At 38.0% G+C, this 15,174-nt stretch overlaps 1 protein-coding gene across 12 annotated transcripts in view; it reads left to right on the forward strand.

Moving 5' to 3' along the window:
• The first annotated feature begins 7,735 nt into the window (after positions 1 to 7,735).
• Positions 7,736 to 15,174, forward strand: part of LOC131314559 (uncharacterized) — a 42,683-nt gene continuing 35,244 nt past the window's right edge. For 5 of the 12 annotated variants that reach the window (XM_058343292.1, XM_058343291.1, XM_058343288.1 and 2 more), the window contains exon 1: positions 7,736 to 7,858. In XM_058343292.1, the coding sequence (XP_058199275.1) occupies positions 7,809 to 7,858 (50 nt within the window). In that variant the 5' untranslated portion in view covers positions 7,736 to 7,808. Of the gene's footprint in view, positions 7,860 to 8,730; positions 8,833 to 9,027; positions 9,172 to 9,254; positions 9,429 to 14,308; positions 14,450 to 14,553; positions 14,695 to 14,802; positions 14,983 to 15,174 lie in introns of all 12 variants that reach the window. The other 7 variants (XM_058343290.1, XM_058343295.1, XM_058343297.1 and 4 more) reach the window with 5 other exon arrangements.

Consider the following 15,174-nt stretch of genomic DNA (forward strand, 5'->3'; position numbering starts at 1 on the left):
GCTAGTGGCCCCGGTAGGACATGAGTTTGACTGGGTCATCGCTGCGACGGGCCCTGATGGGTTGATATTTGGCGTAGGACATCAACCCTATGTTGGATATGGCTTTACTTGCTGTTGTTGTTACTTCCACTTACCTACAAAGAAGCTTCGCCTGCAATGCTAGACAGTTGAATATAAGACTAACCATATTTTCGCCTGCAATGCTAGACAGTTGAATATAAGACTAACAGTTGAATATAAGACTAACCATATAGGACAGTGATGAAAATTAGTATATGATTGTTCTAAATATGCCTACATTGTTAGAAGAATTTTGAAGGATTCTGCTTGATCTTGTGGTTGTTGGATATCTTGATTCTTTTCATATACGGTACTGGTAGTAACAGAGTTGCACAGATGACATTCACTATTCTATAGTAACCAAACAGTTGACTGTTGCAGGAACCATCGATTGTATGTAAGAATCATTTAATTTGTGTCGTGTTTAATAAGAAGTTACAGTTAGTGCAAGTTATCTGATCATAAAAGGATGCAATCGGTAATGCAAACTCCTGAACCTATGCGAATTTTAAAATTAAGGGATGCTTCGCTTATTTGGTGGATATTTGGTTTTTGTGACAATATTTTGGGTAATAAAACTGATCTTGTGCCTTAACTATCCTTTTCTACTTCTTTCTATGGGGTGTGATATTTGGCTGTTTTTTTTTTTTTACTTCTTTTCGTCCTTGTTTGACGTCGTGACTTTGGCACTAATATATCTAGTGTTGTTGATTGTATTAACTTGCAGTTTTTACCTTGTTCAAAATTCAACTTTAAAAGTCTTCATCCAATGCTTGTTTGATGGAAGTTTCCAAAGATTCATGAGCCCTTTAGGATATTGGCTACACTTTAAGCTTCTTGATCTCTTTCACCATTAGGGTTGAAGATGTTTGACTCTTGAATTTTTATCCATAACCTGTTTCACCGAAGCTTTCAAGTATTCACGGCCTGCTTGAGTCCTCGACCAGGAAACTGCATACATTTTAACATCTTGACTTTTTCCACCCTTGTATTCAACCTATGATGACCACATTCAGTTTATTTTGGGAATTTTCTGTTGTTTGCTACTTGCTTATTCTGTCTTTCCCGTGGAACAATTTGTATTATATGCAATGAAGTAGCCAACAAAAAAAAAGGTCGTTATGAGGTTGAGGTGAATTCAGCTCTTCCTAATGGTGTAAATTTCACGATCCTCAAATGGAGATTCTTACGAAATACCTGCCTGTTAGAATTTGTTGAAAACTTCATGCTGTAGAAGATGGAATTCTTTGCACTCGAAGAATATGAATGTAGCTAAAATAGAGAAGATAATCCAACGATAGGAAATGACTCGAAGGCTGGAACAGGGAAATGTTTTGTCGTGGCGTGTGTGGTTGAGGGGAATTCTAATGCCCAGAATCACAGCCCAGTCATAGGAAAAAGTCGGGGTGAACGAAAAACTAGTATGCCGAACTGAAACATAAAAAAAAACAGACCAAATCAGTTAGTTCCTAAGTGACATTGTTCATAGTAACATGGGCGGTAGCGAGTCCCTTCTGGTGAGATATAGCATGCTCGACTACGAATCATGGATGCCTGGATGGAATTGTTCGGGTTAGTTTCTAAACGAGCGGAACTAGGCTTTGGGATTACGGCCAACTGAACTGGATATTACTAGTAAGTTTGTTTCTTTTGCAACCCAGTTTTTCCATTAATTATTTTCAATGCTCAGGAACCCAGTTTTTCCATTAATTATTTTCAATGCTCAGGAATATGGATACGTCAATTCAAGTAAGATGTTATTGTTACTGCTTTAATTTCACTTGCCGACTAAGAAGCTTGGCTTGCTAATCCAGTTGAATATAAGACCAACCATAATAGGAGTTTATCGAGCAAATTATATGGAAATTTGTATATGAACATGAATTGCTCGAAATGTGCTTACATTGTTGGAAGAACTTTCAAGGATTCTTCTTTGATGGGAAATCATTAATCTTAATGCTAACTACTATTGAAATCGTCATGGGCCAGGGTGCTAATCTTTGATTTCAGCATCTAAGAGGTTATAAGAATGCAGTGGTAGGTAGTAACAGGGTAGCATAAATCACATCACATTCACGCAGCTAGACTTACCTAACAGTTTTAAGTGTTGTAGCCTGTAGGACTGCTGAACCATTTTTTTAGTTAATTAGCCTTTAATTTGGTGCCAGAAATAAGCACTTACTAATGCCTTAGTGTAAGCTGTCTTTGCGGTAAAGGGAAGGATGCATTTGGTAATGCAAACTCTTGAGATCCCATTTACATATAAAGTATGAATGAATGTTGTAGGTTTCGCCTCTTTGCTGGATATTTGGTTACGGATACACACCCACCGTACTTTAGTAGATCCACGCATCTAATTCAGGGGACTCACTCACTGCATAGCAGCATAGGTCCAACGCTGCATATTTTGGGGGCGAACCAGGAGGTGTCCACTGCGACATGTATAGGCACATGGGTGGTAAAATTGTTCGGGAGTAATTCCTCAAGGAGTGGAATTACACTTAACTAAACTGGATATAAGTAGGTTACCTTCTTCTACAACCCAGTTTTAAAATAACTGATTCATTGAGCTCGATCGGGAAAGTGGACACGTCAATATTCATACCTAATTGTTTCTCTTTTAAGTACATTTAAGATACACATCATCACAAGAATTTATTAAATAGTAAGTTAAAAAGGAAAAAAAAGAAAGGAAAGGAGTAAAGAAGTTGTCATCCTTTACTATGGGACCATCTTGTGTCTGTGTGTTCAATTCAATTGTACCGAGATTGCATCTGTAACTCTGTTCTGTCCAAGTTCAACCGGAGGCCCGTAAGATCGCTCGAAAGACTCCTACTAGTGAGAGTTTTGGGATGCTCAGCTACGAATTATGGATGCCTGGATGGAATTGTTCGGGTTAGTTATGAGTGGAACTAGGCTTCTGGATACAGCCAACTAAAACTGGATATTAGTAAGTTTGTTTCTTCTCCAGGTTATGTAAAGCTTTTTTTTTAAATTTTTTATTTGAACAGCTATTTAAAGCTTATTTAACAGTTGAATTCGGGGACCCTGTTGTCCATTTGATATACAGGCCGTTCTTTCATTTAAAGAGGCTGCGCTTCTGGAAACATTTCTTTCATTGTGTTTGTAGAGACCCGTATTTTTGAGACTATATTTTTTCTTTTGCAATCGTACGGCTCGTTGAGATAGACGGTGCGGATATTCGGTGTGACATCTTCGTGGGAGGATATAACGGTAATTGTGCGAGAGGTGCACATGTGTGTGTGGGGGGTGGGAGCATGGGATTAATCCCCATGCCAATAATTTCCCCAGGAGAATCATTTCTCCCATTTTTTTTTTTTCTCTCTTTTTCTCTCTCGGCTATCTCTCTCTCCTCCTCTCCTCCGAAAAACTCCCTCTTCTCTTCTCTCTTCGATTTCATCTACTTAGGGTGTGATTCCGGACAAGGCCAGAGAATTAAAGTTGTTATACGGAGCACGAGCTTTCCACATATCCAAGAAAATTCATGATCGGACCTCGTTAGAGCTTGGTTGACTCGGTCAAAGGCTCGGATTTTGCTCAAAACCCATGAGGTAGGGATTTCTCACTTCTATTATGTGTGTATGTGTTGATTTGGTGTTTGAATCGTGCCCTAGATCGTTGTTTTCGTTGTTAAAAATGTTCTGGTGGAGTCTGAAAATCATGCAGTGAAAACCCATGTCCTACCGGTAGGAGTTTTGGCCCTACCGGTACAAAAGCTGTCCAGTAATGTCATTTTCGTGAAATTGTGGTCTCCTACCGGTAGGAAAATGTGTCCTACCGGTAGGAAATGAAAAATTCAGCATTTTGGCAAAACTTCGAACGGGCATAACTTTTTCATCCGAACTCTGTTTTGGGCAAATTTTATATCAAAATTCATGTACCGAAAATGTACTTTCCAATGGTGGTGGTCTCATCTCCCAATTCTTAACCGATAAGATTTGGCAGCCAAAATAAGATAGATATATTCGTATACGTTGGGAAATCCTTTTTCCTTAGAATCGTTTGGGTGAAACATGGGTGTTCTTAGGTTCCCCTGAGTACTAGTTGAATGGTTTGACGAGGCTAGTAGTATACTAAATGCTTGGTAGTGGTCGTTGGGTTCCGTATGAGTCGTTTGACACCGAAACGAGGGTTTAGAGAATATAAGGAGTATATGTGGCCAAATGTTGTATGTGTTGACATGCGAAGTGAAAAACGAACACATAGAATTCTTCTTGAGTTAAACAATGCTAAGCATGGATACCCGAGACATTTCCTTGTGTTTGATATGTGGTACACCTCTTGCGTAACTTATACGATTTTGCGAGTTGCAAGGTGGAAGTCCATGAACTCGCTATGAGAGTTTATCTTTTGATGTGTGAGTGCTTGTATGGTGATGAGAAATTACTAACGTAACGATTGCGAGTTGATTGAGATGAAATTATCTGTACTACTTTTATGTGAATAAGTTTTCGTTGTGAATTCATTATATGTGACTGGAATGAATGGCTAAATTGTAAAGTGTATCGAAGGAATTGTGGTATGGTGACCTTTGATGTGTGACTTGAATTAGTTCCATCAGTGAGGACGAAACTAGTGGGGAGTATCGGGATTTCTTAATTGGCCTGGCAGGAGCTTTTGCTCATGATACAGAATGATGAGGAAATTGTGACACGATGTGAATGGAAATGGGCTATCATTGTGAAAGTGTAAGTAAGTGATACGAAAGACATTGGTGTTGCGGTTCTTTGATTACGATAGTTTCATAAGTCAAGATATCGGATTGGTGATTCGAAGTGATATGAGGGACAGTGGCAGTCATGAGAAAATCATATAGATAGTAAGTCCTCGTGGTTGAATTAGAGTTTTGGTGTGTAGTCACGGTACTTCATTTATGTCTTCGACCTTGGGAAAATTACTAGTTGTGTTTCGTTTCATCATTTGAGATACCGTACCTTGCTTTTGTTATTCATTCCACCTGTCATCCCATTCGTATATAATAGTTGTGTAGATTTCTCTACTGGGCACGTGTTTGCTCAACCTACCATTTCAGGTTCATTGCAGGTCATGGTCATGGTCATGGAGTACTTGGAGTGCATGCTGACATTATCGATTAAAGCTATTTTGGAGAGCACTTTATTTTTCTTGTTTAACAAACGACTTTGTTATGAAATTCCTACTTTGAAAGATTGTATTTGTAGACCAATTTATGGAATCGGAAACTGTATTGTATTTTGGGGTATTGTACGTACGATTGTGAGGACTTTGTATTTCAAATGGTATTGTTAATTTATGTTGAAAATCGAGGGCGTGACAGTGTTTATAGTTTCTGTTTTCATTTTGCCACAGCCCTTCTGTATCAGATTTTCATTGATAATTTCGATACTATCTAATATGAGCACAAGGTAAACATGGATAAAGCAATGCATGGCTACCAGTCTATGCCACATAAATTCCCTCAAGTTTTTCTTTATTAACGTACAAATTCCCTCGAGTTGGTGTTACAAAAAGTACAGAACCGGCCAGCTTATGGATCTATACTCGCGTTAGTCGATGATATTGATATTTGTCTTGATGAAATACGGATGATTATTCCACTTTTTGATGAGTAATAACTACTAATATGTTTGTAGCAGTCTGCCTACAATTCCAGCTGATTAATAATAACCAAAATTTGAAATTTACAGACCAAGATGTTGGTCGGAGAGCTTTGCAATTTACACAATAACACTATTGCCATGAATCACCAACCCATTTGGTGGGTATCTCTGTCTGCTCTCCCCATCAAGGGGGCAGACCCTGTCCAGTCTCTTATGGTCCAGTCCGGTCCAGTTTCAGGTCATTTGTGGACCATTTTCAGGCCCACAACAATAGTCGGAACCGTTTATTTTCTATAGCTTGCCCGGAATATTAACCACGTCAAAAACGGGATTTGCTCCCTGTTGGAGAAAAAATATACGCGATAGGATTTTTCTGGTAGAATAACAATCTAGATAGTAATATTCATCGATTGAATTCACGAAGTTAAATAGATAGAGAAAGGAATGGTGTTGAACCTGAATAAAGGAGGTACTATTACTTATTAGTTGCTATTTTGTTTTAGGGTCTTAGCTTGACTCTCTTCGTTTACCACCACGGTGCGGGATACGCTTTCTAATTCTTATATATACAATTAGTCAATTACATGAATTCTGAAAAAGAAAATTACGTAGATTTCTTACATCAAGTTTTTGAATCCTTAGAAACAACTAACGAAGCTATGTTTTTCTGAGAAACAACTAAAATGAATTATCGTTCTCTACTATTGACCACTCTCATTGGGAGTGGCCAATCACCGGTGTTCAAATCACACCCATGTAACATCTCGCTCGCCCAACAACTAACCAAACCAAAGGAAAAAAGAGAGAAAGCAAGCATAAATGTTGCGATCCATCACAGTGGGAGGACTCTAGTACATTTCAATTGTCTGCACCTTTATGTACGAATGAAACACATTTTGCACCGTACCCCAACAAACAAACTCAGGTTCTCTAAAAAAAAAATAAAAATCATATGAGCTTCAGAAAGAGTTCACGTAACAAATTTAGAATCAAATTATAGTAGTATTAAATGAATAACAACCAATCAAACCAAAACTATCTGATCTTGAGAATACATTTAATTAATTCTTCATTGAACAAATACTAATAGGAACAACAAGAAAAAAAAATGCATAGTCAAATGGAATTTCAAATCGAATTCCCACTTTAATAGTGGCAATCACTGATAGACCAAAAAGTCGCGGATGGGCTTGCTAATATGGGAGTTGATCAAGAAGATAAAATGGTGTTCCACATCATTTCGCCCTACGACTTAATCCCACTCTTGGAGGCAGACACGAGATGAGTGGCTTTTGAAAGAGTTTAGTTATTTTTTCATTGGCTGGTGTACCAAAAAAAAAAAACTCCACTGATAGACCAATTACTTACGAAATAAAAGCAAGAAAAGTGATGTGGAATAAAATTAGAAAAACTATTGCTATATCAAAACCATATTCTTCATTGCCTGTTACCGGTCACAATTTAAATGAGCTCACATCATATGTAGCCAATTTTATTGAAAATCCGAGATGCTGCTACTGGTACAGCAACTTGGGCACAGACACTGCGTACAACGTGCGTTTGGACCCGTCTCGAGTCAATCAAAGATAATTGGAGCCACTCATTTTGTTCAATATATTTTGCTTAAGGTCTTTGTAAAAAATCAGCTCCATCCAACAACGATAAGGGCAATTATAAAGCGTCCAAAATCGCTTTAGAAATTTTCTTAAGCAATTTTGGACGTTTCGTAAATGCTTTTTTCGTTGTCGAATGGAGCCGATTTTTTGCAGGAACCTTGAGCAAAATATATTAAACAAAATGAGCGACTCCGATTAATTTTGGTGGACCCGAGACGGACCCAAACACACACTGTACATTCTGTCTGTGTCCCAACTGCGGTACCAGTAGCATTTCTGATCGTCAAATAATGTGCTTATATCATTCAGTGTCCAGGGGGAAAATGATTTTGATTTCCCGCCATAAAACTGAAAAATAGGACCCGCCTGTCATTCTCCCTAATACGGAGTAAGATTCTAAACCACGGCCCCATATATCTTACTATTGACCGGCTGTTACCCTAATTTTGCGTAAGTGGCCAACTTGATCAAGAGTGGGCTGTGCTTGATCGAGAGTGGTTTTTTTTTCCCCCCTCTCTCTAAAACGAAGAAGATGACTAAGGTGGCTGCAACCGCGCGAAGATCAGGACGGCAACACCAAGCGGTTCCTCCTCCTTTTTTGTTCCCATTGGGATTTTCCGATTTCATTCATAAGCCTTTGATTTATCTGGCTCAAGTTTGATTGTTTATCTCGGATTTTGCTTCTGCTGTTTTTTTTACAACCTGTTTTAGCAGTTGATAACCTGGAGAGGTTCCATGTCAAATTTATTAACGCTTTTATTCATCTGTACAATTACATTCTTTTTTTTATTAATAATTTACGATCATCTAGGGTTGTATATTTATAGTATTAATTTACGATCATCTAGGGTTTGGGGGCAGAGGAGTAAAATATAAGAAGGCCACCCGCATGCTTGTACCCTATTACGAGGAGGTCTATAATTGTGTATAAGTAAATGTATATGTGTTTATGACTCGTGGGGAGTTAAGAGAGTAGGTCTACAATTGTGTATAAGTAAATATGTGTGTGTTTATGACTTGTGTGGGAAACAAAGAGAAAAAGATAGCAGAGAGAGAGAGAGAGAGAACCGTAGGGAGCCCCTCAGGGGCCTCCTCCCCCCAATAATATGTTCTGTGAGAAGTGAAAGAGTCGATTAATTTGTGGGTTTGTATTATTGCTAAAGATTATTATAAATTAGAGAGTTGTTTGTTTGTGTGCAATTCTCTTATTCCCACCAACAGTGAGGTTGGCGTTCGTGGAGGAGAATGATAAAAAGAAGAAGATAACACCTACTCTGCAACCGACGAGTAGCTTTTACTGCCTGTTTTTGTTGATGACCTGACCTGATTGTAGTGTTTATGTACGCTTTCGTTTATTAGAGGTTTTTTTTTTTCTTTCCAATATGACGTTCATTAGAGTTGACAATTTTAATAAGATGAAGAGATCTGCCCTAAATGATGGAAATTTTAAACAGAAGGAGATTAGACCAGAACTTTCGGACCGTAGAATGACCCGTTCCGCATTGAAGCAGAAGCAGCTGGAGGAGGAAGAAAATAAGCGCATCCAGGAGTTCCCTGTATGTTTGTCTATCTACTCCAATGTATTTATGTGTGTGTTTGTGTTTGCGCGTGCGCGTGTGGGTGTGAACCCTGTTTGGTTCATACTCATCATATATACTTGTCTGCTTCAAAGCCTTCAATTAATCTATCTCGCAATATATATCTCAAGTCTTAATTTTGGTTCTCGATCTAACTTTGTCGTCTATGTCTAGGGGTTTGATATTGGGGACATTCCTCCCAATGTTTTTGGTAAACTTCAATTTAAATCATGTTGGACTGAAAACTCTCCGTATCCTGCACCGAAGGAATATGAGGATATGGCAAAGATTGGTCTTGAGACTTACAACTGCCAACATGTATGTGGTTGTTTCTTTTCGTACTCCTCTTTAACTAACTCTTCTGTAATTAACTCCATCTTTGCTTTTGTTTAATATTGTAGGAAACATTGTACCAGTTCACCAAAATCCTCGGGGTATATTCCTTGAGGAAGCGTATATATGCTGCTTACCACATCACTTTCCAGGCTGATGATGAGTCTTCAACCAAGAATTTTGAAGCTAAAGCTGGTTCTTTTCGTGACGTCACTGTGGTCCCCTTTTGCAAGCTGGAGAAGGTACATAACTACATTATATGTGCTCACCCTCCTACATCTTGGATTCATAACTGCACATTATATTCCATTCCCTTTTCAATTTGCGCAGGTGGATAAAATTTTGTGTTATTGTTGGTCCTCATTTTTAAAGTACATTGATTGTGATAAGACAATTGTGGTATTATTCAGGATACATATTGGTGTCTCACATGAAAAATCTGTATGATCCCTCCAATGTTAATTGTTTTGGTGCATAATTCCTTTGTTTTTTTAACTTGTTAAGATTTTTGTCAAACTTCTAATGGTATACTAACGTTTGGTTATGAACAATTCTTTTGAATTGCTTCTTATAAACTCAAACAGTTAAGTTTTGCAAGACTACATGCAGTTGTGGGAATGATTCTAGAATTATCATCAAAATTAGCGAGAAGGTCAACCTACTTAACCTTGATGTTCGGTCAAGAAATGTTTAACTTTGTATTTTTTTTCTTTTGGTTATAGAAAATGCTTAAAAACCCTATTAAGAGTAGTGGAAAATATGTGAACAATGCACTGATATTTTTGTAAAGTATATGTAATTATGTAAGTATGTTAGGTGACAATGTTAGCATGGTGACGTCAAACAATAAGTTAGAAACTTTTATGCACCGTCCTCTAGTGTCTCTCTACGGTCTTTGACTTTGGCTTGAAAAAATGTCAGCTTTTTCCTTCGTAGCATGCCCAGTACTCTGCTTGTAGCGCAGAGTGAAAAGCGAAACTTCAACTTCCTTCTTCTAACACATTCCCAGCCACATCCTTAATTACGTGGGCTGGCCCTGCTTTAAACTATTCAGAATTTCAAGCTCCAGTCACACAAACCTGCAATTTCTGTCCATTTGGGGACTGGCCGGTGTCAAAACCTTATTAGATCCGACTGTTAGATAATATTCATGTTCCCCCATCCATTCTAGAATGAGTAATACCGATTTCAAGATACTTGGACCGGTTTGAACTGAGGTCCATATTTTCTGTTTTAGTTGGTAATTTAGGAGTCTATACAAGTCTAATTGGGCTATGTTTTTCTGAGTCAACTTTTAATAATGGTTATAGTTTCCAGTGTTGAGCTTAACTTGAAATATTTTTGCCTTTGGCAATCTTTTAAAATTTTTTTTTTGCTTAAGGCATTTTTAGCAAGCTGTTGTGTTTCTTGTTTGTTTCCTGGGTTCTGTGACTTTGCTCATGTCCTCGTTTCTACATTGTCACAAGGCTGCACGTACATTTGCATTTCTTGTTTGTTTCCTGGGCTCCTGTAATCTGCTGAGTTCACGTTTCTGCATTGTGTCACGAGGAAGCACAGACATTCCTTTTGCATGGGAATAGATATGTGCTTTCCTCGCTCAAGATCTGCTATCGTGTTTTGAAGACACTGCGGTTGTTACCATGTTCATATTTTTCTCCGTGAGTGAGCAGCCTCCAATTTGCAGTTCACGTACAAGAGACTTGGCACAGCTCTAGTACTACCAAAACTTGTTTACGGTCGAGTTCTCCATCAATGTGTGAATGTTTACTCCAATGTCTTTATGTGTGTGTGTGCGAGAGAGGGAGGGAGGTAGAGGGAGAAATGTTCACATTATGTTTAGGAATAGCGTGTCTATAGGACGACCCAATCTTTTTTGAATGAAATGTACCAACATGAATAGAGCTTGTGGCATGATTTTTGTTTATCTATAAGTCCTATTTTCGGATTAATACTTTTCTATAGAACAAAATTCTTTTCAAATATCAGTTTATATTGAAAGCAAACATGATTAATGAGCTATGCACATTATAGTATGCAAAATTCAAGAATGGACTTCAATTAGAATAGTTCTGTACGTTTCAAGAAATAATTTTGGCGTAATGATATTTGCACTTTAAATGCAAAAAATATTTAAATAAGAAAAAGCCTTGCATCCTAGAGAGCAATTGATGTAAGGGTCTTGGAAGCTTATATCACAAGTGCAATAATTTTCGGACCCTTTAAACTACCTGTTTTGTGGTCTTTTTTTTTTTTGGTTGAAAACCACCTCGGCACTATTGATAGTATAAGCCTGTAGAGATAGAGAAACTACATTAACTAAATTTATTCTCATTAAATAAATATTGTAAAGATGATCTATTTGTGTAGAGTAACTACACATTAGAGCAGTCTATAATTAATATTCTCTAGGTCTTCCAACTGGATGACGTCAAGATACAAGTAATGACGAATTTGAAAGAGTCTCTGAAATCGATGAGAGGGCATGTAGTGAGGGCAAATACTTGTGCTGGAGTTCAAGCAAAATACATTCTTCTCATTTTTCGATGAGTTTTTGTTCATTTGGCACGAAATGAAGTACTTTTGCATATAGTGGGCTTCAAACCATGCTGGCTTTTGCATTCGCTATATATATATATATATATTCCTATCTGTTGGATCTCATCCAACGTCTGTGATAAAAGAAAGTAGCTCGTGGGTAAAATGGCCATAGGGTCGGGTAAAATGATAACCGGGTCATGTTTTATCAAATGGACAGATTTTAAATTTCAGGAAAAAAAGAGATTCAAAGCTAGAGAGAGAGAGAGAGAGAGAGAGAGAGAGAGAGAGAGAGAGAGAGAGAGAGAGAGAGAGAGAGAGAGAGAGAGAGAGAGAGAGAGAGACCTTTCGTTGTTCTCTTCTTCTTCGTTTTGATCTTTGTCGAAGTCTTCTTCATCGATCTGCGAAAAGCCCTAACTTCTGAGATATCAACGAGCCAGAGAGAGAGAGAGAGAGAAACCTTGTTCGAAGTTGATCTTGTTGTCGTCTTCAATTCGTCCTTCGTCGTCTTCGATTCATCTTTTGAGAGAGAGAGAGAGAGAGCGTACTCTGGAAGCGTACAGTGACTGGGGATCCGCGTGGTGATAAACCATGACCCGGTTATCATTTTACCCGACCCTGAGGCCATTTTATCTGCGAGCTACTTTCTTTTATCACAGCCGTTGGATGAGATCCAACAGCTAGGAATTGAAGTCCGCATTTTCCTTGGCTAAGGTGACGCGCAGCTGAAGGGTTATGTATGTATGTATGTGTGTATGTGTGTGTGTGTGTATCTATATATAGAGTAAGCTTCTAATGCGGACCTCCGCATCCAAGCAAAGTGCGGACCTCCCCTTTCCCGATTGAATTTCGATGATCCGAGCCGCTCAATGTGTTCAGAACGTGATTTTAAGGGTACTCTCAAGAAATCAGAAAAAAAAATGACCGGAAAGGTTTCATCTGAGCAGTTTTTGTTTGTTTTTTATCAAACGGTTCAAATAAAAACTGCTCGGATGAAGCCTTTTCCAGTCAATTTTTTTGCTGATTCCTCGCAGGTACTCTTAAAATCACGTTCTGAACATATTGAGTGGCTCGGATCATCGTAATTCGAACGGAAAATGGGAGAAATGGAGAGGTCCTTATTTTGGACCTTCTCATTTAAAAATGATTGTGTGTGTGTGTGTGTGTGTGTGTGTGTGTATATATTCCATTAAAGGCAAATACCCAATGAGGATGCCAATTAATTTGAACTAAATTATGGAGGCAGCTAATTTATGTTAGAAAGGAAAAAACAAACTAAATAGAAAATCTATGCAAATTGTTAGATTATATCTTTATACAGCAGAAGTGATCAAGGAACATGCCATAGAAAGTGCAAGGGTGAACATGATTTCATGAAACTTTTTAGTTAGTCACGCACCACTAAAGAAATTATATTTATCCGACCAATTTTTGTGTTCGTATAATTCGTCGTTCGTCTTGATTATGTCACATATTTTAGTTACAATGTGTCGATTGCTAAGCACTATCAATTTGCTCTACTATTTGCTTTGTTATTCTTGTCATATTTCAGTTCCTTATGAACTTGCCAATTATGTTTAAGTGAGTTTGATTGCTTGAATCATTTGAGTTGCTCACCTCCATGCATATCAGTTTTATCATTATGTTTGTCAAGTTCATTCAATTTTTTACATAAGAATAACCAAATTAAATATGCAGTGGGCTTCAGCAATATATCATAAAACTTATGTATATCTGTTGAGTGTGTGGATGTGAGTTAATACTCATCATAAATTCATACTTACCCTGCTTCATTTAATCTATTTCGCAATATACATCTTAAGTGTTAATTTTGGTTGTCTCTAATTCCAAGCGGTTCCTCCCTTTTTGTTCCCCCTGGGATTTTCCGATTTCAATCCTAAGCCTTTGACTTACCTGGCTCAAGTTTTTTAATTTATCTTGGATTTTGCTTCCGCTGTTTTTTTACCACCTGTTTTAGTAGTCGATGACCTTGAGAGGATCCACGTCGAAGTTATGTATGCTTTCATTCATCTGTGTGTGTATATATACACACGATCATCTACGGTTTGGTGGTAGAGTAGTACAATAATAAACAGAAGAAGACCATCGATCAGCATGCTAGTACCAGTAAGCTTTTCTTTTCCGTAACTTTTTCAGTTGATGAGCTGATTGTATTTGTTTAGAGAGAAAAAAAAGTTCCTTTTCTTGACATAGTTGGATAGGAATCATGACATAATTGGATATGAATCATATGACAAAATAAACGTGTTTGTTTTGTAGCGGATCTTCAAATTCAATTTTAAGATTTAACTCTTAAACACAATTCCTTTTTTTTTTAGTTGGTATTCGTGGAGGAGAATGATAAAAAGTACAATGTTTCAGGTATTGTCCAGTTTTCATCCAAGGGTTGCGAGGTTGGTATTCGTGGAGGAGAATGATAAAAACAGAAGATAGCCCCTCCTCCGCAAACCAACCAATAGCTTTTACTGCCTGTTTTTGTTGATAACCTGACCTAATTGTAGTGTTTATTTATGGTTTCATTAATTAGAGTGGCAATTTGTTGTTGTATTGTCCACTTTTCATCTAGGGTTTGGACGTGGCGGCGTCGGATGGTGATCGTAAACAGACAGAAACTCTTTCAGACCTTGTCCGTTCCGCATTCATTCAGCAGCAGGAGGAGAGGCAGCAGCTGCTGAGGGAAGAAGATAGTCGCATCGAGGAGCGACGTGTATGTTTGTCTATCCTACATGCTTTACTCCAATGTCTTGTGTGTGTGTGTGTGAGTGAGAGTTGGTAATATACATCTCAAGTCTTAACTTTGTCTTTGTTCAGGGGTTTGATTTTATGGACATTCCTCCCTTTGTACTAGATGGCGCATTTGAACCATGCTGGTCTGAAAGTTCTCTCTATCCTGCTCCAAAGCTGTACGAGGATATGTCAAAGATTGGTATTAAAAGATACAACTGCGAACATGTACGTATGTGGTGTCCGCTTTTGTTTCATTAGATTCTTTCTTTTTCGTACTCTTTAATTAACTCATCTTTCTTTTTATGTGGGTTTACTGTCTTTGTTAAAATGTAGCACAAATCGTATCAGTTCACCAAACTCCGCAGGGTCTATTTCCGCAAGGATGGCAAGAAAATTGGCCGTATCATCTCTTTCCAGGCTGAGGATACTTCGGTTGCTTCTCACAAGAATTTCCTAATTCGTGTGGTATCTGTTCCCAATGAGACTATGATCAACTGGTGCATGCTGGAGGAGGTACTTTGGTTATTTAGATTTTCTTCTTTTAAACGTTGGATTGCTCCGATGGTGTTATGACTATATCTCAACTAGGTTTTTACCGCGTGCATAGTTTTTCTTTAGACCTTTTTTTCTCAAGATCTACTATTGTGTTTTGGAGACACTGCCGTTGTTACCGTGTTCATATCATTCTCCATAAGTGTATGTATC

The sequence above is a fragment of the Rhododendron vialii genome, chromosome 13a (genome assembly GCF_030253575.1).
Source record: "Rhododendron vialii isolate Sample 1 chromosome 13a, ASM3025357v1".
NCBI classification, from domain to species: domain Eukaryota; kingdom Viridiplantae; phylum Streptophyta; class Magnoliopsida; order Ericales; family Ericaceae; genus Rhododendron; species Rhododendron vialii.